At 40.9% G+C, this 24,044-nt stretch overlaps 1 protein-coding gene across 1 annotated transcript in view; it reads right to left on the reverse strand.

Annotated features, from left to right (window-relative positions):
* The window catches only part of NRXN3 (neurexin 3), a 1,807,186-nt gene that overhangs the window by 1,680,379 nt on the left and 102,763 nt on the right, over window positions 1–24,044 (reverse strand). The window contains exon 3 of the mRNA XM_006864755.1: window positions 7,358–7,796. Coding sequence (XP_006864817.1) covers window positions 7,358–7,796 — 439 coding nt within the window. The remainder of the gene's footprint in view (window positions 1–7,357; window positions 7,797–24,044) is intronic.

A 24,044-nucleotide genomic window follows, 5' to 3' on the forward strand; every position in this document is an offset into this window, starting at 1 on the left:
CTTGAAGTACAATGCTGTCTATGACATGATAATATCCATATGCCTACAAGAATGACCAGTTCATACTACTATAATTAAGATTTATGCACCAACCACTAAAGCCAGTGATGGTGCAATTGAAGACTTCTACCAACTTCTTCCATCTGAATTGATCAAACATGCAATCGAAATGTATTAGTAACTACTGCTGACTGGAATGCAAAGGTTGGAAACAAAAAGAAAGGAGCAATAGTTAGAAAATGTGATCTTGGTGATAGAAATGATGCTGAAGACCACATGACAGAATTGTGAAAGACCAACGACTTACACAACTTTTAAACAAAATCAGGAAAGGTGTGTATTATGGCTGTATTCTTTTACCATACTTATCCAATCTTTATGCTGAGCAAATAATCCAAAAAGATGGATTATATGAAGAATAATGTGGCATCAGGACTAGATGAAGATTCATCAACAAGAAGATGCTACAACCTTGCTTGTTGGAAGTGAAGATAACTAAAAATACTAACTGATGAAGATCGAAGACCACAGCCTTCAATAATGGATTGCACCTCAGTGTAAAGAAAACAAAAATTACTCAACACCAGATCAATAAATAACATCCTGATAAATAGAGAAAATATTAAAGTTGTCAAAGACTTCATGGATGAACAATCAACATTTAGGGAAGCAGCAGTCAAGAAACCAAATGATGTATTGCCTTAGGCAAATCTGCTAAACAAAACTATTTAAAGTGTTCAAGAGCAGAGGTGTCAGTTTGAGAACTCAAGTGCGCCTGTCACAAGCCACAGTATTTTCAATAACCTGATATAAATACGCAAGTTGGACAGTGACTAAGGAAGAGAGTAAAAGAATTGATGCATTTGAATTATGGTGTTGAGATTATTAAAAGTACCCTGGAATTCCAGAAGAACAAACAAATCTGTGTTGTAAGAAGCACAACCAGTGAGTTTGGCCATGTTCCATAGACACCCATTGATCTTGAAATGAGAGCGAGAAGAGGAAGGATTGGCTGGTCTGAAGTATAGGGAAGAGTGTGAACTCCTGAGCCCATGGACATGGACCTAGCCAATGGAGGCTACAGCTGAGTGTGAAGTGGCCAGATAATCTGAAGTGGGAGCAGGTATGCAAGAACTCCAACACTCGCAGATAGTACCCATTTGGCATAGCTTGGATGGCTAGCTGACTAGAACTCAACCAGAAGAAGATAAAAATGTTTGACATAGGAAGCAAGCATAAATTGCCACAATTCAATGAACTGGATCTCTGCTTAGGGATGTAGTTGCTCAAGATTCTAGCTGAAAGGAAGGATGCTTCATATCAAGTTTGTCTCCTAAGTACACTGGGTTGATACAGATGGACAACTTAGACATTGGCTATCATAAACATGGGGCTATAAAGGCACAAAGTAGCTGGCCTACAAGCTTTCATAAGTGTGCTTAGTTTCAGAACATGAGGGGTGGGGCAAGGTAGAATCCCCACTGAATAGTTTTCCTCTTTACCAGATGGATCTAGTGAAAGGGGATGGGAGTAGATGGGGATAGGATTTTGCAATTCAATTGTGAGTAATTGTTATCAGCACTCTTGTGTATAACTAAAAGAGGGGAGTAGTTAATCTTCCATTTCAGGAACAGAGGACCCCAGGACCAGCAAGAAGGAAGAACAAGAATGGAGTGTGGGATCCTAACCAGAAATGGAGCAACAGCAGAGACAGTGGCAGAGGTGATGGCACAGAGAGATAGCACAGCTGCCCATTGTAGGCCCATGGACTGAAAAAGGCTGTGTGCCTGCAGACAGGAGGTTGGATTGCAAAGAGTGCCCGTTAGACATTTAAACAAATACACATCTTCTATTTTGTATGTATACATCAGAAAAAAAGCGGGGTGGGGTGGGGGGGAACAGAGGTAAATACTGTTGACTGATGGTACATGGAGTGGATTGCAATCATTGCAATGAAGCAAAATTTGATTTATTGAAAGTAAAACTGATAATCTTCCCTGTAAAGTTGCACTCATTTCATAATAAAAACCTTAAGAAAAACATGATTCAAAATGTTATATATAATAAACCTTTAAATATGTTTAAAATATGCCCAGAAAAATGTTAGAAAAATACAGCAATGTAAGCAATAGATTTACTTGGAGGATAGGATTTTGGGTTCTTTTCTTCTTTATACTTTTCTGCAATTTCCAGAATTGTAGCAATAAGCATTTTTTTTTTTTTTTTACAATTAATTGCAAAAGAAAGAAAGGATGTAAAATGCTAATGACACTGAGGAATCATTTATTGATTTCCAAATTAATGAGATTAAAAATGGAAAAAGAAAAAAACAAGAAGTAAAGCAAGAGGATGGTGAGATTTAGTCTCTCATACTTTGGACATGTTATTGTAAGGTTCTAATCCCTGCAGAAGGACATCATACTTGGTAAAGTGGAGAGCCGGTGAAACAGAGGAAGACTTCCAATGATAGGTATATATATACGTGTGTGTGTGTGTGTGTGTGTGTATGTATGTATGTATGTATGTATGTATAAGGAGTTCTGGTATCGTAGCGGTAACTAATTGGGCTGCGAACCTTAAGGTCAGCAGTTCGAAACTACCAGCTGTTCCACAGGAAAAAGATAAGGCTTTCTGCTCCTGTAAAGTTTACAGCCTTGGAAATCCTGTACAGGGTCGCTATGAGTCAGAACCGATACCATGGCACATAACCACCACCACCACCCTGTATGTATGTGTGTATATATATATGTTGCTGTTGTTGTAAGTATTGCCAAGTAGGTTCCAACTCATAGCGACTCTGTATAGGGTTTGCAAGGAGTAGCTGGTGAGTTTGAACCATTAACCATGTGGTTCTAACTGACCTTGCAATCTAGTGCTTTAACCCACAGCACCATATCAGGAGACCTGATTTGGTGCTGTGCAATAAAGCACTATATACTAATAACAGCAAGGTCAGTGGTTCAAACCCAGCAGCCACTCCTTGGAAACCCTATACAGGGTTGCTTTGTATTGGAAATGGCTCAATGGCATTTCATAAGTACATACATATATACATACATGAAGGAACTTCAAAAGTTTGTGGAACAATACTATTATCATTTCATTTCTCTCACTGTTTCTAACACTGCCCAGGACAGAGTATGGATTCTTTGTCCACCTGAATCTGCTTCATGCATGGGAAGCCATCCTCTGAAGGCTGTGACTTCTACTTCTATTTCTCCACCCATCATGCTCTGCTATCCTCTGGCTGGAATGGACACGGACTTCCTGTTCTGTCTCTCCCTCCCATCATGCTCTGGTATCCTCTGGCGGGAATGGACATGGACTTCCTGTTCTGTCTCTTCCTCCCATCATGCTCTGATATCCTCTGGCAGGAATGGACATGGACTTCCTGTTCTGTCTCTCCCTCCTATCATACTCTGATATCCTCTGGCTGGAATGGGCATAAACTGTTTGCTTTCCCAGTGAATTTCATTTAGCACTGTCATTGATAAATTGTAACTAGAACATGCATATTTCTTTATTATTTAGCAAATATGTATTGAATACTTACTATGTCTCTGATGTCATTCTCAGCACTAAAGATTCAGAAGTGCATGTGACAGCCATATCCCTGTTCCTACAGAGCTGACATCCCAGAGCCGAGGGACAGAAAATAGTCACACTGATAAATAAGAGGAATTTGCTCATGGCAGGTGCTGTGGTAGCAGCCCAGGGGTTCTACTTAAAGCATCACATACCTTTCTAAGTGTCTAACAGTTAAGATGAACCAGAAAGCTAAGAAGGACACAGGCATGCAAGGATGGGGGAAGGCCCTGAGGGAGGATGGAGGAGGTAAAATGGAGAAAGAGTATAGGCAATGATCAAATGAGTTGAAGGTAGATTTGCATCATGGCACCATCAAATGATATTATAGAAGATGGAACCCCCTAGCCTGACCTGACAATTTGAGAATAGGGGCTCTGGTCCTAAATGGATTTCTGACCCTAGGCCAGATCATGAAATACTTCATGGTTCCATTTCTTAAACTACAAAATCAAAGAATTGGATTAACTGACATCTACACAGCATGCCAGAAATTTAAAATATAAATATTTATTATTCCTAAGGTGCTTTATTTGTCCCCAAGGAAATGGGCTCTGCTATCCATCATTAAGCCTTCACTGTTGTCTAAGTCTCAACCCCTTCAGCTATGAAGGGTATAACCCAGAGGGCTGACGAGATCAAATGAGATCAGGAACACGAAGCACCATCTATGTAAAGGATGATGCCGACGACATCAGAGCGGCCTCTGTGAGTGTTAAACTACCAAGCATGCCTGGCGTGACTCATTCCTAGTTTGCTCCTAAAAAAATTCATTTTACTCCCCTTCTTCTCTTTCTTGTTTTAATCATCAAAGAAACAAAACTGCATAATGTAATCGACAGATGAATGGATAAACAAAATATGGTATTTACATACAATGACATATTACTCAGCCATAAGGAGAAAAAAGTCCTGATACATGCCACACACATGGATAAACTTTGAAAACATTATGCTAAGGGAAATATGTCAGACATCAAAGGACAAATATGATGTGATCCCACTTACTTGAGATATCTAGAATAGTCAAATGCACAGAGACCACATTTACTTACCAGGCCTGGAGGGTAGGGGGAATAGGAAGTTACTATTCAAGGGGTGCTGACTTTCTGTTTGAGGTGATGAAAAACTTAGAAACAGATACTAGTGATGGTTGTACAACATGGTGATCACGATTAATGTCATGGAGCCATACTAGTAGAAATGGTTGAAATGGCAAGTGTTTTACTTTATATATATTTTACCAGATACACAACCTACATAAAAATAATAATCTTTTTTTTAAGTGCCTTAGATTCAGTTCTGACTCACGATGACATTGTACAGGGTTCCCGAGGAGCAAGTGGTGGGTTTGAACCACCATCTTGCAGTTTAAATCGACTTTGTGGTCTACTATTTGTCATACAGCACCACACCAGGACTCAAATAATACCCTAGAAACCATTTTAAGTACTTTGTGCGCTCTTCACAAGAATCTCATGAGAGGAGTTATTATTTTCTCTACATAACACATGAGGAAGTTGAGAGTTATGTCTCTTACTATCTTCTCTCTTGCACAGATTCTTTCTTCACCATCTGCTGTGTCCACAGAGCTATCTGGTCACCAACTAAAGGGGTGAACACCCACTGCCAACTAAAGGTAGTACTAGAACAGATTTCAATTTTGAAGCCTCCAGTACTTCCTGAAAAGAATCTGTCTTGCGGGTGAGAGACCAGAGTTCATTTTGAATGTATATAGCAAGTTTGAAGCAGCAGTTTCCCAGCTGGGTTATGGTCAAAAAAGGTTTCCTAGCTCCTCAGTCAGTCACACGCAAGGAGGATGTACCATACTTAGAAACACTCATATTTCTATGACTATCTATGGAGGGAACAAATTTGAATAGATTATCTTAAAAACTCAAGTTATACTGTTTTCCTGGAAACAAGCACATTTTTTATAGGCTTTGATTACATTCACCAGCACTTCAAAGTATTACCCAAATGCTATATCTTCCAGGTAAGAACTTCAAGGCCCCTGAAATCCAAACATATTTAGTAGCTACAATAAAAGAACTACCCTACTTGAAACAGCAATTAGTGCAGGAGAAACACAAACCCCCAAACCACAGAAATAGAAAGCTGTTAATGGCATGTGTTTCAGTCTGTGGCACAGACTTTTAAGCTGGGTCAAGGGTTCAAGTCACACCAGTCAGAATTAGTCAGACACAAGCCAACAACTATGATCCAATCCCAAAGACCCAGAGCACATGGTATTATGGCAACCCAAGGAGTATTTCCTTTGGAATTCTGGGACTGCTTTCTGGCTCTGCCACTACATTTTATGGATTAATTTAGGGCAGGAGGTGATGATAGGCAGGGAGAGAAGGATGGTGAGAGAAAGATTAAAGAGAGAGAGAGAGCTAGAAGGACAGAGAAGCAGATTGATTTAGGCTTCAGAGAAATTAATTGTGTGTGTGTGTTTTTCTGTTTTAAAAAAAGCACAAACTGTTCATTCTTGCTCAACAAGCACACTGAATTTGAAGCCTCTTTCTTCGTATCAGATTGCAGGCAGTCGATACAGCTTCTTGCAGAGCAATAAAGTATCCAAGGCTGCAATCTGCCACTGTCTGCCCTCTGCACAGGGCACTTATCTATTCCTAAGGGCAACGTGATCATTACCATCATCCCTCTAGCTCTGGACTCATGCAGAAAATCATCCCACTGAAGCACAGCTACTCTGCAGCTTTTTTTGGGGGGCCCTACTTCTTTCTCTTACTGACCAAAATGCACCTAGAAATACAATGTACAACTAGAAGGCTTTTGTGCCTTCACCAGGTGAGATCTTCACAAAGATGGCAAATAGACTAAATCTCCAAAATGGAGATTCAGAAAATAAACCTGAAATTCAAATGTTCTAATTACACCTTTTAGAGACATGACCTTTCGGATGGCATAGCATGTGACCTTCTTTGCCACAAGATCCAGAGAAAGCTAGGCAGACTATTCAGGCATTCAAAACCACCAGACTCTCTCTATGTGTGGGTTGTTGTTTTGTTTTTATGTTTTCTCCCCTCACTCCTTACTCTTTGTTACTATTCCAGAGTGGCTATGTACTGCCTGGGGCTAGGTTGTTTGATCTGAGGCTGCAGAAACAAACAAAGCCATTTAAACCAAATGTAAAAGGTTATGAAGAGGAAGGGAGGCTTAGGTCTGAGCAAAGAATGAAATACAGGCTTTCACGCCAGAGGAAGGCTTACAATTGAACATGACTTCAGGAAAAATCAGTGTGCCTTTCTCTTTCGTGTCCTAATTTCTATGTCCTATGACTCTTGCCCATTACTGAAAGGGGTATACTTGCATAAAGTCTTAGACAGTGAAGCTTAGCCTAATCACACAGTGCAGCATCTGTGATGTCACAGTGGTTTCCATAACAATGAGAAAAAGGGGAAGAAGAAGCAAGAGAGGACAAAACACCTTCATAGGAGAGACATGACAATCGCTTTGTAAGCGGTGGAAATGCAACTTGCATAGTCATCTTTAGATCCAGGGTCACGGAGACTTCACATTGAGAAGACTTTGGTGAGGGGCTGGAGCGAGGACGAGACTATGAGTGTTGCTTAGCTAGGTGTCTTGTTCAGAAACAAAATCTCACAATGACTATTGAAGAGAGGGGCAAAAGAATCAATAAGCATGCAGGTGCAAACCTTTAAAAATAAAACCTATCAGCCCAGAAAACAAAAATAGAAAATCTACAGCTTTCATGGTCTCTGTCACACTCGATGCATCTTCCTACCTGATCTGCCATCTCGTTGGATGTCCACATGGTACCATTCCCCATCATTGGCTTTCTTTTGAGTGGCCTTCACTTTGATGGTGCCTGAGCCCATGTCAAGCAGCAAATACAGGTTGCCATCAAGAAGTTCCACAGCAAAGAAATCCACTTTTGTGTTCTTCTGGCTCCTAGCATCCTTCCTCTCTTGGGGCTTGCCGTGAGTAAAGAGGATCAGGCCATTAGGCTCGGTCGTGCGGAAGTCGAAGGAGATAGAGCCCATACGCTTCGTGTTCCACTTGGGCAAACTGATATAAGCCTCTGGGGTCTCAAAGTTGATGGGGTCCAGCGTAGCCACATTCTCACATTTGAATACAACCTCGCCATAGATTTTCATCTTGGTGTCCCCAATCCGGGCCAGGCGAGACAGTTCCAGACGGATGTCATTATTCTTATAAACAACCTGTCAAAAGCCAAATAAAAGTGCCATGTGAATCAATCTTGCAAACAGTAACCATCCATCGTTCACTGGGTCACCCAGGAAAAAGGTCCAAGAAGAGGCTTCCGGACACAGTGGTCTAAAGCAATAGGAGAAATATAGCACGTAAAAATCATTAGAGGAGATTTCTGGGGTACATCCAAACTAACCCACAGCAATTCTGACTCATAGCAACCCTATGTAGGGTTTACCTTATGTCGAGCCCCTCTTTCTCCAATGCAGCAGCTGGTGGATTCAAAGTTCTGAATTTGTGGCTAGTAGCTGAACACATAAGGAGCTCTGGTAGCGTAGTGGTTACGAATCGGGCTGCGAACCACAAGGTCAGCAGTTCGAAACTACCAGCTGCTCCGCAGGAGAAAGATGAGGCTTTCTGATCCCGCAAAGATTTACAGCCTCGGAAACCCTGTTCAGGGTCGCTATGGATTGGAACCGACTCGACGGCACTTAACAATAACAACAACAAGCCGAATGCATAGCCCACCACACCACCACAACTTTTCATTTCTGTTATATTCCTTGTGTTACCAAAATGTTACACAATATGAACTTAGAAATAAAATTCAATACAGATTGAGTTGTATAACATGCAAATACATAGGTGCAAAGATAGCTATTAAAGTATCTTTAGTTAGTAAAGGACAGTTGTTGCTGTGGTTTAAGGCCATTGGGCTGGTTCTGACTCACAGAGTCAGGGTTTCCAAGGAATGGCTGTTGGGTTTCAATCACTGATCTTGTGGTTAGCAGTACAGTGCTTATACTACAGTGCCACACCAGGATTCCAAAAAAAGACTAGATCAACCAAACTGCCAGATTACTATGTGCTAATGATGGACTATTATGGGGCCATTACAATGAGGTAATGCTCTGGGTTCTGACTGGACAGTAGCCCAAGTGGTTTGTGATTGGTTGCTAATCCACCAATAGCTTCAAAGAAGAAACAACCAGGTGAACTGCTTCTGTTACGATTACAGCCAAGAAAAACTTATGCAGCAGTTTTACTCTGTAACACACAGGGTCTCCATGAGTAGGGGATGAACTCAAGGGTAGCTCACAACAAAAAACAATGCTCCACAAGGCACATGAAGTGAAATTAGCAAGGAACAACAGAGTGCGCATAATTCCATCCTCGTGTGAAAGGCTAGCTGGGGAGTGGTACGCACATATCAAAGAAATTTGCACTGGGGAGTGGATTTGTGTATTTAATATTCAGGAGTGGAAGGGAAACTTAAGTTGCACAGTACTCTGTCATCATAGTGTTTGGTTTGCTTTTATTAATATAGTTATATTACTTAAAAAAAAACAAAAAAACACTGCTTATTAAGAACTGGTGGGGAAGTGAACAATTTTTTTGGCATGTTGCTTGTGCCCTCTATATACACAGCATGATAGAATGAGACACACTAAACTATTAAAATACATTGTTGTTGTTATGAAGTGCTGTTGAGTCAGTTCTGATTCATACAGACCCTGTATAGGGCTTCCGAGAAGAGGATGGTGAATTTGAACCGATGACCTTACATTAAACCACAGTGCCCCTCCAAGACACCATAAGCAAGGTGGTGGTAGCAATATGATATAATTCTTATAAAACTAGAGGTTAATTTTGCCCCTCAAAATTAGAATTTCAAAAGGTTTTGCTGTTATTAGAACTGAACTTTGATGTAGTGTCCTGGGATGGATCTCAGTCTTCTGATCTTTAGGAGATGTTGCATCCACACAGAAAGAGTAAACAGATGAAGAAGAAGAAGAAAGAAGAAGAAGAAGAAGAAAGAAGAAGAAGAAGAAGAGTAGAAAAGGAGCTAACAGCATTTGGGAACTGTTTATGCCAACCAATTTACAACATCCTTTATCTTACTGTACTCAAATTTTGTCAAGGCTAGGACAGGTTTGTGTTGGAAGAACTGCAGTCAGAGTGCTCCTTGGAGGCCAGGATGGCCAAACTTTGTCTCTTAAACTTCAGACATATTGTAAGGAGGGACCAGTCTCTGGAGAAGGATACATTGTTTGGTAAGATGGAGGGTCAGGGAAAAAGAGGAAGACCCCAGAGAGATGGATTGGCAAAGTGGCAGCATCAATGGGCTCAAGCATAGCAACGATTGTGAGGTTGGCCCAGGATTGAGCAGTGTTTTGTTCTGTTGTGCATAGGGTCACTATGAGTCAGTACTGACTCGATGGCACCTAACAACAACAGGACTCAGATTTAGATTTGAATCCCACAACCAAGCCAAAGTTATTTAACTTCTCTGGGATTACTTTCTCCTTTGAAAATGAGAATAGCAGGAACATTTAATAAGGATTAAATGGGTCAATTAGATGTGACTCACTTAGATAAGGCACACAGCAAGGGCAAAACCAGCCTCAGCTATGTTGTGGGTTGTTGTTATCAATCTTCTTTCATTTTTCTCCAAATGTATTACCAGCTCCATCTTCAACCATACAACAAGACTTCAGTGCTAAAATAGGCCTTATAATCCTTCTCAGTCAGAAAGGTAGTTGGATGGAACATTCCAGTTTATAGCATCTAATTCCTGTAGATTAAACATCTAACTGTGGAACTAACTTCCCTTTCTATACCACCACTAGGATAGAGTCAAGTAGAGCTAATTGCCTTTTAATAGTAATTACAAGAGTAATTACATATACCTAATGATTCAGTATTAGAAATGTCCCAACTTCTATATGACCTTGACCACTGGCCTAAGAATAATCAATAACACTGAAAATACTAACTGCACTGAGCACTGTCTATGTGCCAGACACTGTGCAGAATACTAGATCCCCATCACCCCCATTAAACCCAACAACACTCATTTAAAATAGCTACCATCATTCCCCATTATAACATTCCATTATAACTAAATGTGCAAAGACCTGGAGTTAGAAAACCAAAAGGGGGAATACACTTAGCTCTACTCAAGCTGAGGAAGCTGAAGAAAAAGTTCAAGCCTCAACTTGCAATATTGAAGGATTCTGTGGGCATAATATTGAATAATACAGGAAGCATTATTCTAAATAAGATGGAAGGAATACACAGTCACAGTACCAGAAAGAGATGATGGCTATTCAACCATTTGAAGAGGTAGCATATGATCAAGAGCCAATGATACTGAAGGAAGAAGTCCAAGGTGAATTGAAGACATTAGCAAAGAGCAAGGCTGTGGGAATTGATGGAATGAATACAAATCAAAACCTTTCATCAAACTGCTGCAGCACTGAAGGTCCTCACTCATTTATGTCAAGAAATTTGGAAGACAGCTACCTGATACCTGGCCAACTGACTAGAAGAGATCTATATTTGTGCCCATTCCAAAGAGAGGTGACCCAGCGGAATGTGGAAATCATCTGACAATATCATTAATATCCCATGCAAGCAAAATATTATTAAAGATAATTTTTAAATGGCTGTATTCACACATTGACAGAAATTCCAAAGGTTCAAGTCAGATTCAGAAGAGGATGTGGAACAAGGTATATCATTGTTGACATTAGATCAATCTTGGTTTAAAGTAGAGAATACCAGAAAGATGTTTACCTGTGCTTCAAAGACTATGCACAGGCTTTCAATTGTGTGGATCAAGACAAGCTACAGACAGCATTGTGAAGAATGAGTATTCCAGAACACTTAATTACACTCATGAGGAACCTGTACCAAGAAGCAGTTGTTTGAACAGTACAAAGGAACACTGAATGGTTTCAAATTAGGCAGTTCTGCATCAGGGTTGCATTCTTTCACCATACTTATTCAGTCTGTATGCTGAGCAAATAATCCGAGAGGCTGGAATATATGATGAAAATCACAGCATCAGGATTGGAGGAAAACTCATTAACAATCTGCAATATGCAGATGATAGAAACTTGCTTGCTGAAAGTGAGGAGGACTTGAAATACTTACTGATGAAGATAAAAGACCACAATCTTTGGTATGGGTTGCACTTCAATGTAAAGAAATCAAAACTCCTTACCACTGGACCAATAAATAAAATCCATATAAATAGAGAAAAGATTGAAGCTGTCAATGACTTCATTTTGTTCAGATTAGCCATCAACAGTCATGAAAGTAGCAGTCAAGAAATCAAGCAATGTATTGCAGTAAGGAAATCTGTCATACAAGACATCTTTAAAGAGTTGAAGAGCAAAGATGTTACTTTGAGGAATAAGGTGCACCTGACCCAAGCCATGGTATTTTCAATAACCTCATATGCATATGATAGTTGGACAGCGAATAAGGAATAACTGATATATTTCGGCTATGGTGTAGGAGGAGAGTATTAAAAGTACCATGGATTGCCAAAAGAACAAATTAATTTGTATTGGAAGAAGTACATTGAGAATGCTCCCTGGAAGCCAGGACAGCCAGACTTTGTCTTTCATATTTTGGACATACTGTCAGGAAGGATCAGTCCCTGCAGAAAGATATCATGTTTGGTAAAATGGAAGGTCAGAGAATAGGAGGAAGACCCCCCAATGACATGGATTGGCACAGTGACAGCAGTGATGGGCTCAAATGTAGCAATGATTGTGAGTTATGACCAAGCAGTGTTTCATTTTGTTGTGCACAGGGTCACTGTGAGCCAGTACCTACTCAATGGCACCTAACAACAGCAATCATTCCTCCATGTTACTGAAACAGAAAGACACAGAGAGAAGTTATGACACCTGCCCATAGGCACACAGCTGGTAAATGGCAGAGAAAGACTTGAACCCAGGCACTATGATAGGTGCCTTTAACCACACCCCAGTAGCAGCATCCAGGAAGTGCACCCCTAATATTATGTGAGAAATCATGCATGTTCATCTTCCCAAGTTCCAATTCAAAAGCTGAATTTCTCACTTTACTGGGCTGACCACATGACAAGGGGAAAAGCTGCAAGATCCTTAGGTAATCAGTCAAGTAAGTGAACCAGAAAGAAACAATAAATGTTTTGTGACTGGTAACTCTTCTATTTCTAACTCCCATTTTTATGCCTCAGCAAGTGAGATCTCTGTCATAACCAAACTTTGATTTTTCCCTGCATTTGGGTTCAATGCCAATACTCAAACTCCTTGTAAAGGTTAATTATTAATGTATAACAATAGCTCATGCCAAACAGACAGAGTCTGAGCTCCATTGAACAGTAAATGAAAAGAGCTCAGGCATTCCTATGGGAGGCCAAGGGCAGAAGGTTAAAAAAAACAAACCAGGTCTTTCATAGGGATGCTGGTGCCTTGATGAGGCTACTTAGCTGAGACTGGGCAAGTGAGTTGAACACAGATATCTGAGGTGCAGGAGACTCAAGGCCAAGAACATGGCAGACAGAGATATATAATCAGGCTTCTCTCAAAGGCTGGTTAAAGATGCATTCTCTATCTACTCTGGATCCCTGAAATTACCTACCACTATGGTGAGTCCAAGGAGCTCTGGTAGCGTAGTGGCTATGACCTTAAGGTCAGCAGTTCAAAACTACCAGTTGTTCCATGAGAGAAAGATGAGGCTTTCTGCTCCCGTAAAGATCTGCAGCCTCAGAAACCCTGTGCAGGGTCACTATGAGTTGGAACTGACTCCGCAGTACTTAACATCAATAACAATAAATGGTGAGCCCTGGTGTGGCGCTGTGGGTTAATGCATCAGACTGCAAAACCGTTTGAACTACAAGGTCGGCAGTTCAAGCTCACCAGCTACTCCTCAGAAATTCTATACAGAGTTGTTATAGGTTGGAACTGACTTGCTGGCACTAAACAACAAAAACAACAACAACATACTGAGTCGTGATGTGGCATTATTAGTTAATGTGCTGGACTGTAAAGTCAGACTGAACAGCAAGGTCGGTGGTTCAAACTCACCAGCTGCTCCTTGGAAACGCTGTACAGTGTTGCTGTGAGTTGGAACAGACTCAATGGCATTTAATAACAACAATGGTGAGTTGTCACTATGGAAAAAAACAGCTAACAATTTCTGTCAGTTGGGTACCTCACAGAGACTCATTTTACTCATTTGTAAAGCTGGGAGTCTTACTACCTCTTTAGTCTTAGTATTTATTTTATTAATTGCTCCCCTCCCTTATTTCTCTAGGGCAGTTGCCAGGATAAATGGGATGGTATATATGTTAGGACCTTCAAAGTGGGTATACATGTTGTTAAGTGCATTTGAGTCAGTTTCAATTCCAACATAGGACTTCTGAGGAGCAGTAGGTGGCTGTGAACTGCCAAACTTGTTTGTAGTTAGCAACCCACTGCTTACCCTACAGCACACCGGACTCCAAATGAGTACACAAATGTAGGAAGAAATAACCATATATCTTCACCTCCATCATTATTGGATGTTGTTTGAAATTGATCTGAACTGAGGTTCTGTAGAGGGTCTTCTATCAAGAAGAAGGGAAAGAGGACTAGGGTCCTGAGTGATAGCCAACAAAGAAACTACATTATTGCTTCCTTCTCCCCTCCCCACCAACGATTCAGGTATACATGCCCCTTTTCTACCCATCCTATGTGGGACCACAGCATGGCCATTTAGAACTGTACAGACCTTGGGTGTCATGGAGGCAGAAAGTCTGATGGAATACCTTACAAGGCACATTCACATCTGGCACAGTGTTTGCCATAAAATCAGACTCACAACCAAATAAATGTCTCTGATTGGCTGACTGAATTAGGAAGGGATGTGGTATCAAGTGACAGAAAGCAGTCTCAACTGACAGGTCACGCCAAAAAGGAACAATTAAAGATGAAGTAGAAAATGTTCCCTGTTGGGAGAGATCTCACACACAACCTAGGAACAGAGAAGCAAAGCCACTAAGAGTTACAAGCTGGCCTTACTACCTTTCCTTTAGTCTTAGAAAGACTGCTCTTTGAGCAAGCATTTCAGACTAGGAATCCACACAGTGAAAGTGTTAAAGACAGAGTCTCTGAGAGAGTTGGGGAAAACACACGTGCATTCTTCCATAAACCACAAAATAAGCGGAGGACATAAATGCAGTACCAGGAGTAAGGCAAGCTGTGGAAGTCAGAATAAATATAGTTATCACTACTGAGAACCTACCATTTGCCAAACACTTTTAAAAACATTCTTTTATATCATCCACAATAAGCAAGTACAATAGGCAGTGTTCGTCCTGTTTTGCAGAAATGAGAGTCAGAAGGCATAACTACTTACTCAAGATCACAGAGCCAGCTAAGGGGATCGTCATAACTTGAAACCAGAGTTCTCTGGCAACACTGGAGAAAGAAGCCATGCTCCAGGAATGGCAGTTCCAAGCTCTCCTGTAGCCTTTTTCTACCCATAAAGCAGAAATGCTTGAATCCAGAATAAAAAACACACCCAGGTCCATCCTAGTATGCAAAGCCCTCTATAACTGATGTTGTCTTTGGGCGTCCTGCAATGGACACCTAATCCTCTACACCAAGGAATTTCCTCAAAGACCTCTTGATGACTGTGCATCTGTGTCTTTAATTTTCCACATTTCTAGGGTTACAGTGCCTTCTTCTTTACTTTAAATTCCTCTGATGGTGCGTCTCTGCCAAAATCTACAGCCAAATCCACTCCAGGACCTGCCTGGCTACTCTGACTTTGTTGTTGCTGTTGTTAGCTGCCATCGAGTTGGTTCCAATTCATAGTGACCTTATTATGCAGAACAGAAGGAAACACTGCTATATTCTGCACCATCCTCACAATTGTTAAGCTTGAGCCCATTGCTGCTCCCACTGTGCCAATCCATCTCATTGGGGGTCTTCCTCTTTTTCATTGGCCCGCCACTTTACCTAGCATGATGTCCTTCTCCAGGGTCTGGTCCCTCCTGATAATATGTCCAAAGTATGAGAGCCAAAATCTTTCAATCCTAATTTCTAAGGAGCATTCTAGATGTTATTTCTTCCAACACAGATTTGTTTGTATTTCTAGCAGTCCATGGTACTTTTAGTATTCTTCTCCAACACTGTTTAAGTCAAATGCATCAATTCTTCTATGGTCTTCCTTATTCACTGTTCAACTTTCACATGCATATATAGCTAATGAAAATACCATGGCTTAGGTCAAGCACACCTAATTTCTCAAACTGACATATATTCTCTTGAACACTATAAACAGATCTTGTGTAGGTAGATGGAGCACAGGGTAGGTAATAGACACAGGATAGCTTGGGTTCTGGGAAGGGGGACAATACACAAGAAAGGGGAAAGGGATGAAAGAACAAGGTGGATGGGAGAACAGATAGGCAGGTTTAAATGGGCTAAGTGGGACAGAGGTAAATAATGATGTATGCACAAACTTGGAACAACAGGGCTCTGGGATACAGGGATTGAGGCATGATTTGAATGGGTAAAAGGGGGGAAATAATGTTAAGATACTTGGCTATCTTTTGAATCTTGGTTTCCCTTGCATAGCATTGTAATATAGACAATGAGGGGGAGAGAAAGGAATAGCCAGAAATATCACCATAGAAAGCTTGTAAGTCTGTCTTCTGCCTATAACTGATTGGAATACCTAAAATGGGGCTAGAACTTGCCCAGTGAAGGAGGCTTCCTGTGCAGCTTCTGTATTGCATAAGACCATAGGTAGAATCCTGAACCCCATCCAGAATTTTCTGAGCTGGGAAATCTTCACTTGAAAGGACAAGCAGATCAGCCTTGAGTGGCTAGAAGAACAGAAATACTCCTTGAAAGAAAGACCGACAGGAAAAATAAAAAGCAATAATGGCAGTCCAGCTGACTACTATGAGAACTAGCAAGTTGTTCGCCCAGGAGACATCAAGACAAGTGTTTGGGTCCCCTCAGAACAAACCCTCTTCCAAGACTAAGACTCAATGGGAATACACGAGCAGGCATGTGGTCTGACTGGTGACCATGTTGGTCACCAATAAGGGGAAGTGAGGGGAAAACAGCAATGTAGCTGTGAGCTGAGTCCTACCACATTCAATAGACTCCTGTGAACCTGGGTGGAGACATGGTTGGCCAGAAGTATGGCAAGGTCTGGGGACTCATGGGCCCAGAGACAGTAACATAGCCACAGAGGACTAGAATGGAGAGTGAAGATTTCAGCTGATAAAAAGTAAGGGGATATGAACAAGAACAACCACAGTTACAGATAATACCCATTTGACCTGGCTTCAATGGCTGGATGATCAGAACTCGAGAAGAAGAAATAAAAGGAAAAAAAGAGTAATCTGAAACAATTTGATGAACTTGACCTACACCTATGGATGCGGTAACTCAAAAGAGGGAACAAATCATTACAGTGAGGATCATTCCCACCCTCTCCATACACAGAGTAGACAGGGATGGGCAACTTGGACACTGGCTACCCAAAATGAGGGGCCAACAAAGGCAAGAAGTCACTGGCTTACAAGCTTTCAAGTGGGAACCTACATCCAGACGGTGCAGAGGAAGGTAGAATCTCCACCGAGTAGTATCCAATCTGTCTGGGTGGGGCTGATGAAAGGAGATGTGGATAGCACTCATGCGGTACAATAGTGAATAATTGCTATCAGGACTGACTGTGAGGATTGGAAATGTAAAGGTAGACATTTTGTAGTAAAAGGAGGGGAGTGGTTGACTTTGCACTCCAGGCGTGGAGGTCTCTGGGACCATCAAGGGAGAAGAGCAGAGTGCTGGACCCTACCCAGAGAAACAACGATGCCAGAGATGGAGCGGCTGAGGACTCTAGACCCATAGAGGAAGAGGGGCTGTGTGCTGATGACCAAGGGGCAGACTTGCAGAGTATACCCTTTGGTTGGTTGATGATGCATGGAGGGGATGGTAATCATGGTAATGAAATGATATATGATAGGATGAATGTAAAGCTAATGTTCTCCCGTGTAAACTATCACATAATTCATAATAAAAACTTACAAAAAAAAAAAAGGAGAGAGAGATTATGCCACACATTTGCCTAATGCAATATGTCTTGACTGTTGATTTTTTTTGACTGTTGCTTCCCTGAATGTTGATAATGTACCCAAGCAAAGTGAAATTTTTGAAAAATTTGATCTTTTCCCCATTTCTCATGATGTTATTTATTGGTCTAGTGGTGAGGATTTCTGTGTTCTTTACACTGAGGTGCAACCATAATGAAGGCTGTATACTTTGATCTTCATCAGTAAGTATGTCAAGTTCTCTTTGCTTTCAGCAAGCAAGGTTGTATCACAGGTTGATAATGAGTTTTCCTCTAAACTTGATGCCATGTCCTTCTTCATATAATCTAGCTTCTCAAATTATCTACTCACAGATTGAGTAAGTATGGTGACATACAACTTGCGCACACACCTTTCATGATTTTAAACCAGTCTGTCCCCTTGTTCTGTTCCAATGACTGCCTCTTGGTCTATGTACAAGTTCTTCATAAGCATAATTAAGTGATCTGGAATGCTAATTCTCTGCAATGTTGTTCAGAGTGTGTCATGACCCACACAATGGAAAGCCTTTGCATAATCAATAAAGAACAGGTAAACATCATTCTGGTATTCTCTGCTTTCAGCGAAGATCTATCTGATGTCAGCAATGGTATCCCTCATTCCAAATCTTTGTCTGAATCTATCTGGTTTGAACCTCTGGCAGTTCCTTGTCAATGTACTAATGCAGCTGTTTTTGAAATAGCTTAGCAACTGTATTTACATATGATATCACTTGACGATTTCCGCTTTCCATTTGGTCATCTCTCTTTCAAAGGAGAATGAATTTGGACCCTTCCTGGTGTGGCACTGTGGGTGAATGAGCCAGACTGCAAAACCATTTGAACTGCAAGTTTGGCGGTTCAAGCTCACCAGCTACTCCTCAGAAACCCTATACAGGGTCGCTATAGATCAGAACCGACTCCATGGTACTTGACAACAACAACAAACACCATCAAATTCATCAAAGCAATTCTGACTCATGACAACCGCATGTGATTCAGGGAAGAACTGCACTCTAATGGGTTTTTGACTGTGATTTTATGAAAAGCTTTTCTTTCATAGCACTGCTGGGTGGATTCAAATCCCCAACCTGTATGTGTTTTTTTGTTTGTTTGTTTGTTTTTGTACCAAATAGGGATTGTATTGTCTGCAAGAGACGACATGTCTGGCCTATCACCCAAACTACTTGCTTTACCAAGGGAAAAAAAAAAGACGATCCTAATTCTGCAGCCTTCCATAATACCTCTCACATTTGACTCTCCCACGTTACTTGGGTCACATGGCATGCCGGTCCATCTGAGTGAATCTAAAGGTTAGAGACAGTCCCAGCTCACAGAACTATGTTCTGCTACCATTCCTCCTTCATTTCCCAGACCACTCACTCTGTTCTCAGTCAGCTTCCTGAGACTGTGTCTCCATGCGTTGTAAACATCATGGCCCTGTGCACTCTAGCAAGGGAACTAAGTGGAACAAGGGAGTATGGGCATGTGCCAACAGTGGCCACATGGCATCTTGGCACTATCCCAGTCTTTCTTTTCTCTGGTGTTTAAAGCATCTTTAATTCCTCTGTGGATAAAAATATAAGATAATTTCAATCCCACAACTACTCAGCTTTGAAGACCGAATAGAAATAAGTCTGTTACTAGATAACTGAATCCTAAGTGCTGATGCAGGTCAGTGGAGGATGTTTAAAAGGAGGGTCTGGCAGGTATTCCCTGAAGTGTCTGCCCTGGAAAAACCCACAACAGTGGGGAAGTCAATGTCAGGAGGCATGGCATGTGGAAGCAGTGTTGACTACAAATCTCCATAAAGTCTTCCAACCTTATACCTGCTTGTTGAACAGTTTACTCCCAACAAGCTAAAGACAAAGACAGATATAGCCCTCATCAAATTTAATTTTTTGACCATAAACTACCAATAAAATAGGGTTTTTTTGTTTTGTTTTGTTTTGTTTTATATTTAGATTCCATAATGGTACAGTTTCTATATAAAACTTCTTGGCTGATCTTATTATTATGTAACATTCCCACTCAAGGTAAGGACATGAATAAGAAGCATTATGAAAGATTCTTACTTCTGCAGTTTTCACAGAATCACACATCCTATTGTCTCCACTCTACTTCCCATTCTGCCCTATAGCAACCAATGACTCTGGTCTGCTGTGATGTCTCTCTCCTCTGAACTAGCTGATACAAGCATTAGTCACTTACAACATCCCATTTTGTTATTTTTGGATGAGTACAGGCCTTTTCAATAAACTTCAGCCACTTTATTACTTAAAACATGCGTTACACTTTAAAAACGTGAAAAAGCACCTAGTACTCAAGAAATGATCACATCACTAAACTATTTTCTGGATTCAAGTACAGGGCAGTGGTGATGATCAGGCCCCCCAGAGCCCTTTTAACCAGGCCCAGCGAAGCCTTGCTCCACTGCTTACCAACTATAATACCTTGAGCAAATTACTTACCTTGTCTCAGCCTAGATTCCTTGACTATAAAGAATAGATGTTGTGGTTGTTAAGTACCATCAAGTCATTTCCAAGTCACAGGGACCCTGTATATAGTTTCTGAGGAGCAAATGGTGGGTTTGAACTGCTACCTTGCAATTCAAACTGATCTTACAGTCCACTACTTATCCTACATATTATTTCACCAGGGTGTAAAAAATAAATGAGATGATGTTGTAATATAGCAAAGTACTGTCTATAGTTCCTGGTTCTTCAGAAGCACTTAAGAAAGGGTAGTTATTATTACCAATAGTTTTATTATTATTATTATTTTTTGCGAAAAGCTGGAGTACAGCAATAAACAGTATAGCCTCATATGGACTCATTGGGAAGGAAAGATTCTCTATGAGGATTCATTCTAAGGGCAATTACCAGCTCAAAAGACAGTGCTGCATCTAATGACAAATTCTGAATTTAAGAAACTCTGAAAAATATGCATACGTATGTATGTACATATGTATGTGTAAATACACATATGAGTATAAACATCTAGCTACATATATATAAAATCAAATCAGTTGCTTTCAAGCCAGTTCCAACTCATGGCAAGCCTATGTGTTTCAGAATACAACTGCACTCAGTGACTTTAACGGTTGTTGATCTTTTAGAATTAGATCACTAGGCCTGCCTCTGGTGGATTGAAACTGCCAACTTTTGAGTTAGCAGTCAAACATTTAATTATTGTGCCAGTGAAGGACTCCTACATATGAGGAAGCTTCAAAAAGTTATGGAAAATCGAATTAAAAGCTAATGGAATTTTTCCATGAAATTTTTGAAGCTCCCTGGTATACACATGTTGTTGTTGTTAAGTGCTGTGGAGTCAGTTCCAACTGCATAGGGTCTCTGAGGAGAGACTGGTGAGCTTGAACCATCAACTTTGCAGTTCAAACTGACCTTGCAGTCCAGAGCATTAACCCACAGCACCACACACACACACATATATATGCTTAGTGGCTATTTTTCCTTTCTCTTGTATGTGCACACACACACATACACACACACACACCATATACTTGCATAGATTTTAGGATTTATTGTCATTTACATCATATTCCACCACATTATGCCATGATATGACTCCAATTGTAAAATCTAATAACAAATGTGGCAGCAGATGGTCCTCATAGCTTTCAATGTCAGAAGAATCTAAATATTTGGCATGTCCAGCATCACGTCTGCATCCATGGTCTTGCTAACAGGGGCCAGTAAACTAACTCTGCTTGCTGAGATGCAGCTGACATCCAACCTGGGGCTCAATGTCCGAACACACCATGGATGCCACAATTTCCATGCTTTATATTCTGTTAACAGTGACAAGGATCTGTCAGCCTAAGTTAAAATCTAAGCCCCAGAAATAGTAAAATGGGAACTGGATTTCAGATTTGCAATGCAAGAGCCAGAAAATGTCTAAGTTATAGTGCTCAAAATAAAAATCAAAAGGAGACTCTTGTTTCAATTGAAACCAGCAGTAGAATGTTAACAATCAATTCAATTTAAAAATGCTGTGAAATCCAACAGTCTCTGTGTCAAGCAAAACATGTCTGTGAGTCATATCTCACTAGAGATCACCAGTTTTCAATCTCTGGTCCATTTTTAAGAAGATTGTTAAGAAAAGATAAACGAGATTTTTAGACAAGCAGGAACTCTAGATAAACTGATGATGAATGTTCAGATCCTATCTCACTTTGAAGAAAGTCATTCAGTCAGTTGGGCATGCAGGGAGGCCAGTCAAATAGAGAGGGCTAGAGACCAGCCAGTTACTCAGCTTTCAAGACGCAAAGGGCCATGAGTGCCAGCCTGAAAGTCTCTGCTGATCATGTCCAGTGCTCACGCTTAAATATTGGTTTGCCTGATGAGTTCTTTGTGAAAGGAAAATGAACAGATAGGATTATGCCCAGTTACAGATGGACCCTAAAAGGTAGGGTGAACCCTCGGCATGAGCACACTCAATTTTATTCTTGCCAAAATCCACTAAGAAGTCTGATAAGATATCCAGGTATACTATAGAATTAATTTTCACCCAATCAAGTATCTGGGGGTGTGTGGCAATTAAACTAATTTAAGAGGTGAGTTTACCCCAAGGACTTGCTGATGCAAGTTACATCATTTCCCCAGAGTCGATTAAGCTAATGAAGCAAGACCCTGACATTGACAGACCCAGGCAGACAACTAGGACATGAACTTGCATGTACAAACTACAGTTAGTTCTCCAAGATAGGGTTGGTCAATCAACAGTGAAAGAAAAAAAAAAAATCCACAAAACCTTTCCAGTTGTCAGTTAATTTTTTCAGCTATAGTACAATAGCAAACTCCCACATCTCTTGAATCCATGTTGGCATATACGCACCTTTACTCCCCCTTCCTGGAAGATGGCACTCATTGTTAATTGATATCATTCTACTTGATGCCTTTTGCCACTGAATCCAATCAGAGCGTCAGGATTCTTCTGACTAGCTCCTGGAAATTATCAGCAATCAAGAAGAGCTGGAACTTTATGTAAACCTTTACTCTAATTATCCTCGAACACAAAAGTCAACTTAATATAAAAATTCTAGCTCTACTAGAATGTTATAAGTTCCTGAGTGGCACAAAATCAAGGGCTGTAAACCACAAGTTGGGTGGTTTGAACCCACCAGCTGCTCTGCAGAAAAATGATAACGAGTTTTGTTTCCACAAAGATTGAAAGCCTTGTAAACTCTATATAGGGTCATAATGGGTCAGACTTGACTTCACAGTACTTAACAACAACAACGACAACCTAAAATGTGGTAGACTGAACCCACCTAACAGTGTTATGGAAAAAAGGCCTAGTGACCTACTTCCATAAATATTCCAATCAAGAAACCCCTATTGTGATGTAGTCATTTATCCTCTAGCCATAGTCTCTAACTCCCACCAAACACTGTTTCTGCCCTGCTGGGTCTGTGTAAGAGGAGGGGTTGGAAATACTGAAAGGATGACAGGATGAATCTGTGCATATTGGCAGAGTTAATTGCAATTGTAAAAACCTGAAACTCTAGAATGAGCTATGTCAGAAGTAAGCATGAGGCTCTCACTACAATCAAAGAACAACCGGAAGGGGAGCACATTATTTGGACCCTGAGATCCCTTGACCCAGGGTCACACCAAAGGATGGACAGAGAAGCAGCATCAGAACCAAGAGCCATAGCGCAAGACAGAGAAGTGGGTTTCCCAGCCCACGGAACAAGTAAAGTGGAGTAACTTTGGTCAGGAGGCTTGCTTACAGAGTGGGGTTACTCCAGGGACTTATTAGGGGATCTCAGTTTCCTGACCCATGGAGCTAAGCCAAGAGCCTTTGGACTGAGGCTTTTAACAGAACAGAATGCCTTTGAAACTTCATCAGCAAGCCTAAAAGAGGTTTGTAACATTGGACAGGCAGAGAGATGCCTGCCTGTGGGCCCAGGTGAGGAGAAACTGTCTTGACCAGAAGAACTGTGCCATATGTATTTTCTGCTCCTGCATCATAACTTGTTAAGTGCCCTAATAAACCCCATAACCATGAGTAGGGTGTCTGAATTCTGTGTGGCCAATGCAATGAATTATGGGACCCAGCTGAGGAGGAAAAAAATGGTTGTGAGAGGAATGGCTGTTGTTATTAGGTGCCATCGAGTCAGTACCGACTCATAGCGACCTTATACACAGCAGAATGAAACACTGTCCGATCCTGGGCCAATCTCACTACTGTTGCAACGCTTGAGCACATTGATGATACCACTTTGCCAATCCATCTTTCTGGGAGTCTTCCTCTTTTTCTCTGACCCTCCACACTATCAAACATAATATCCTTCTCCAGCGACTGGTCCCTCCTGACAATATGTC

Source organism: Chrysochloris asiatica, unplaced genomic scaffold (assembly GCF_000296735.1).
Source record: "Chrysochloris asiatica unplaced genomic scaffold, ChrAsi1.0 scaffold00070, whole genome shotgun sequence".
NCBI classification, from domain to species: domain Eukaryota; kingdom Metazoa; phylum Chordata; class Mammalia; order Afrosoricida; family Chrysochloridae; genus Chrysochloris; species Chrysochloris asiatica.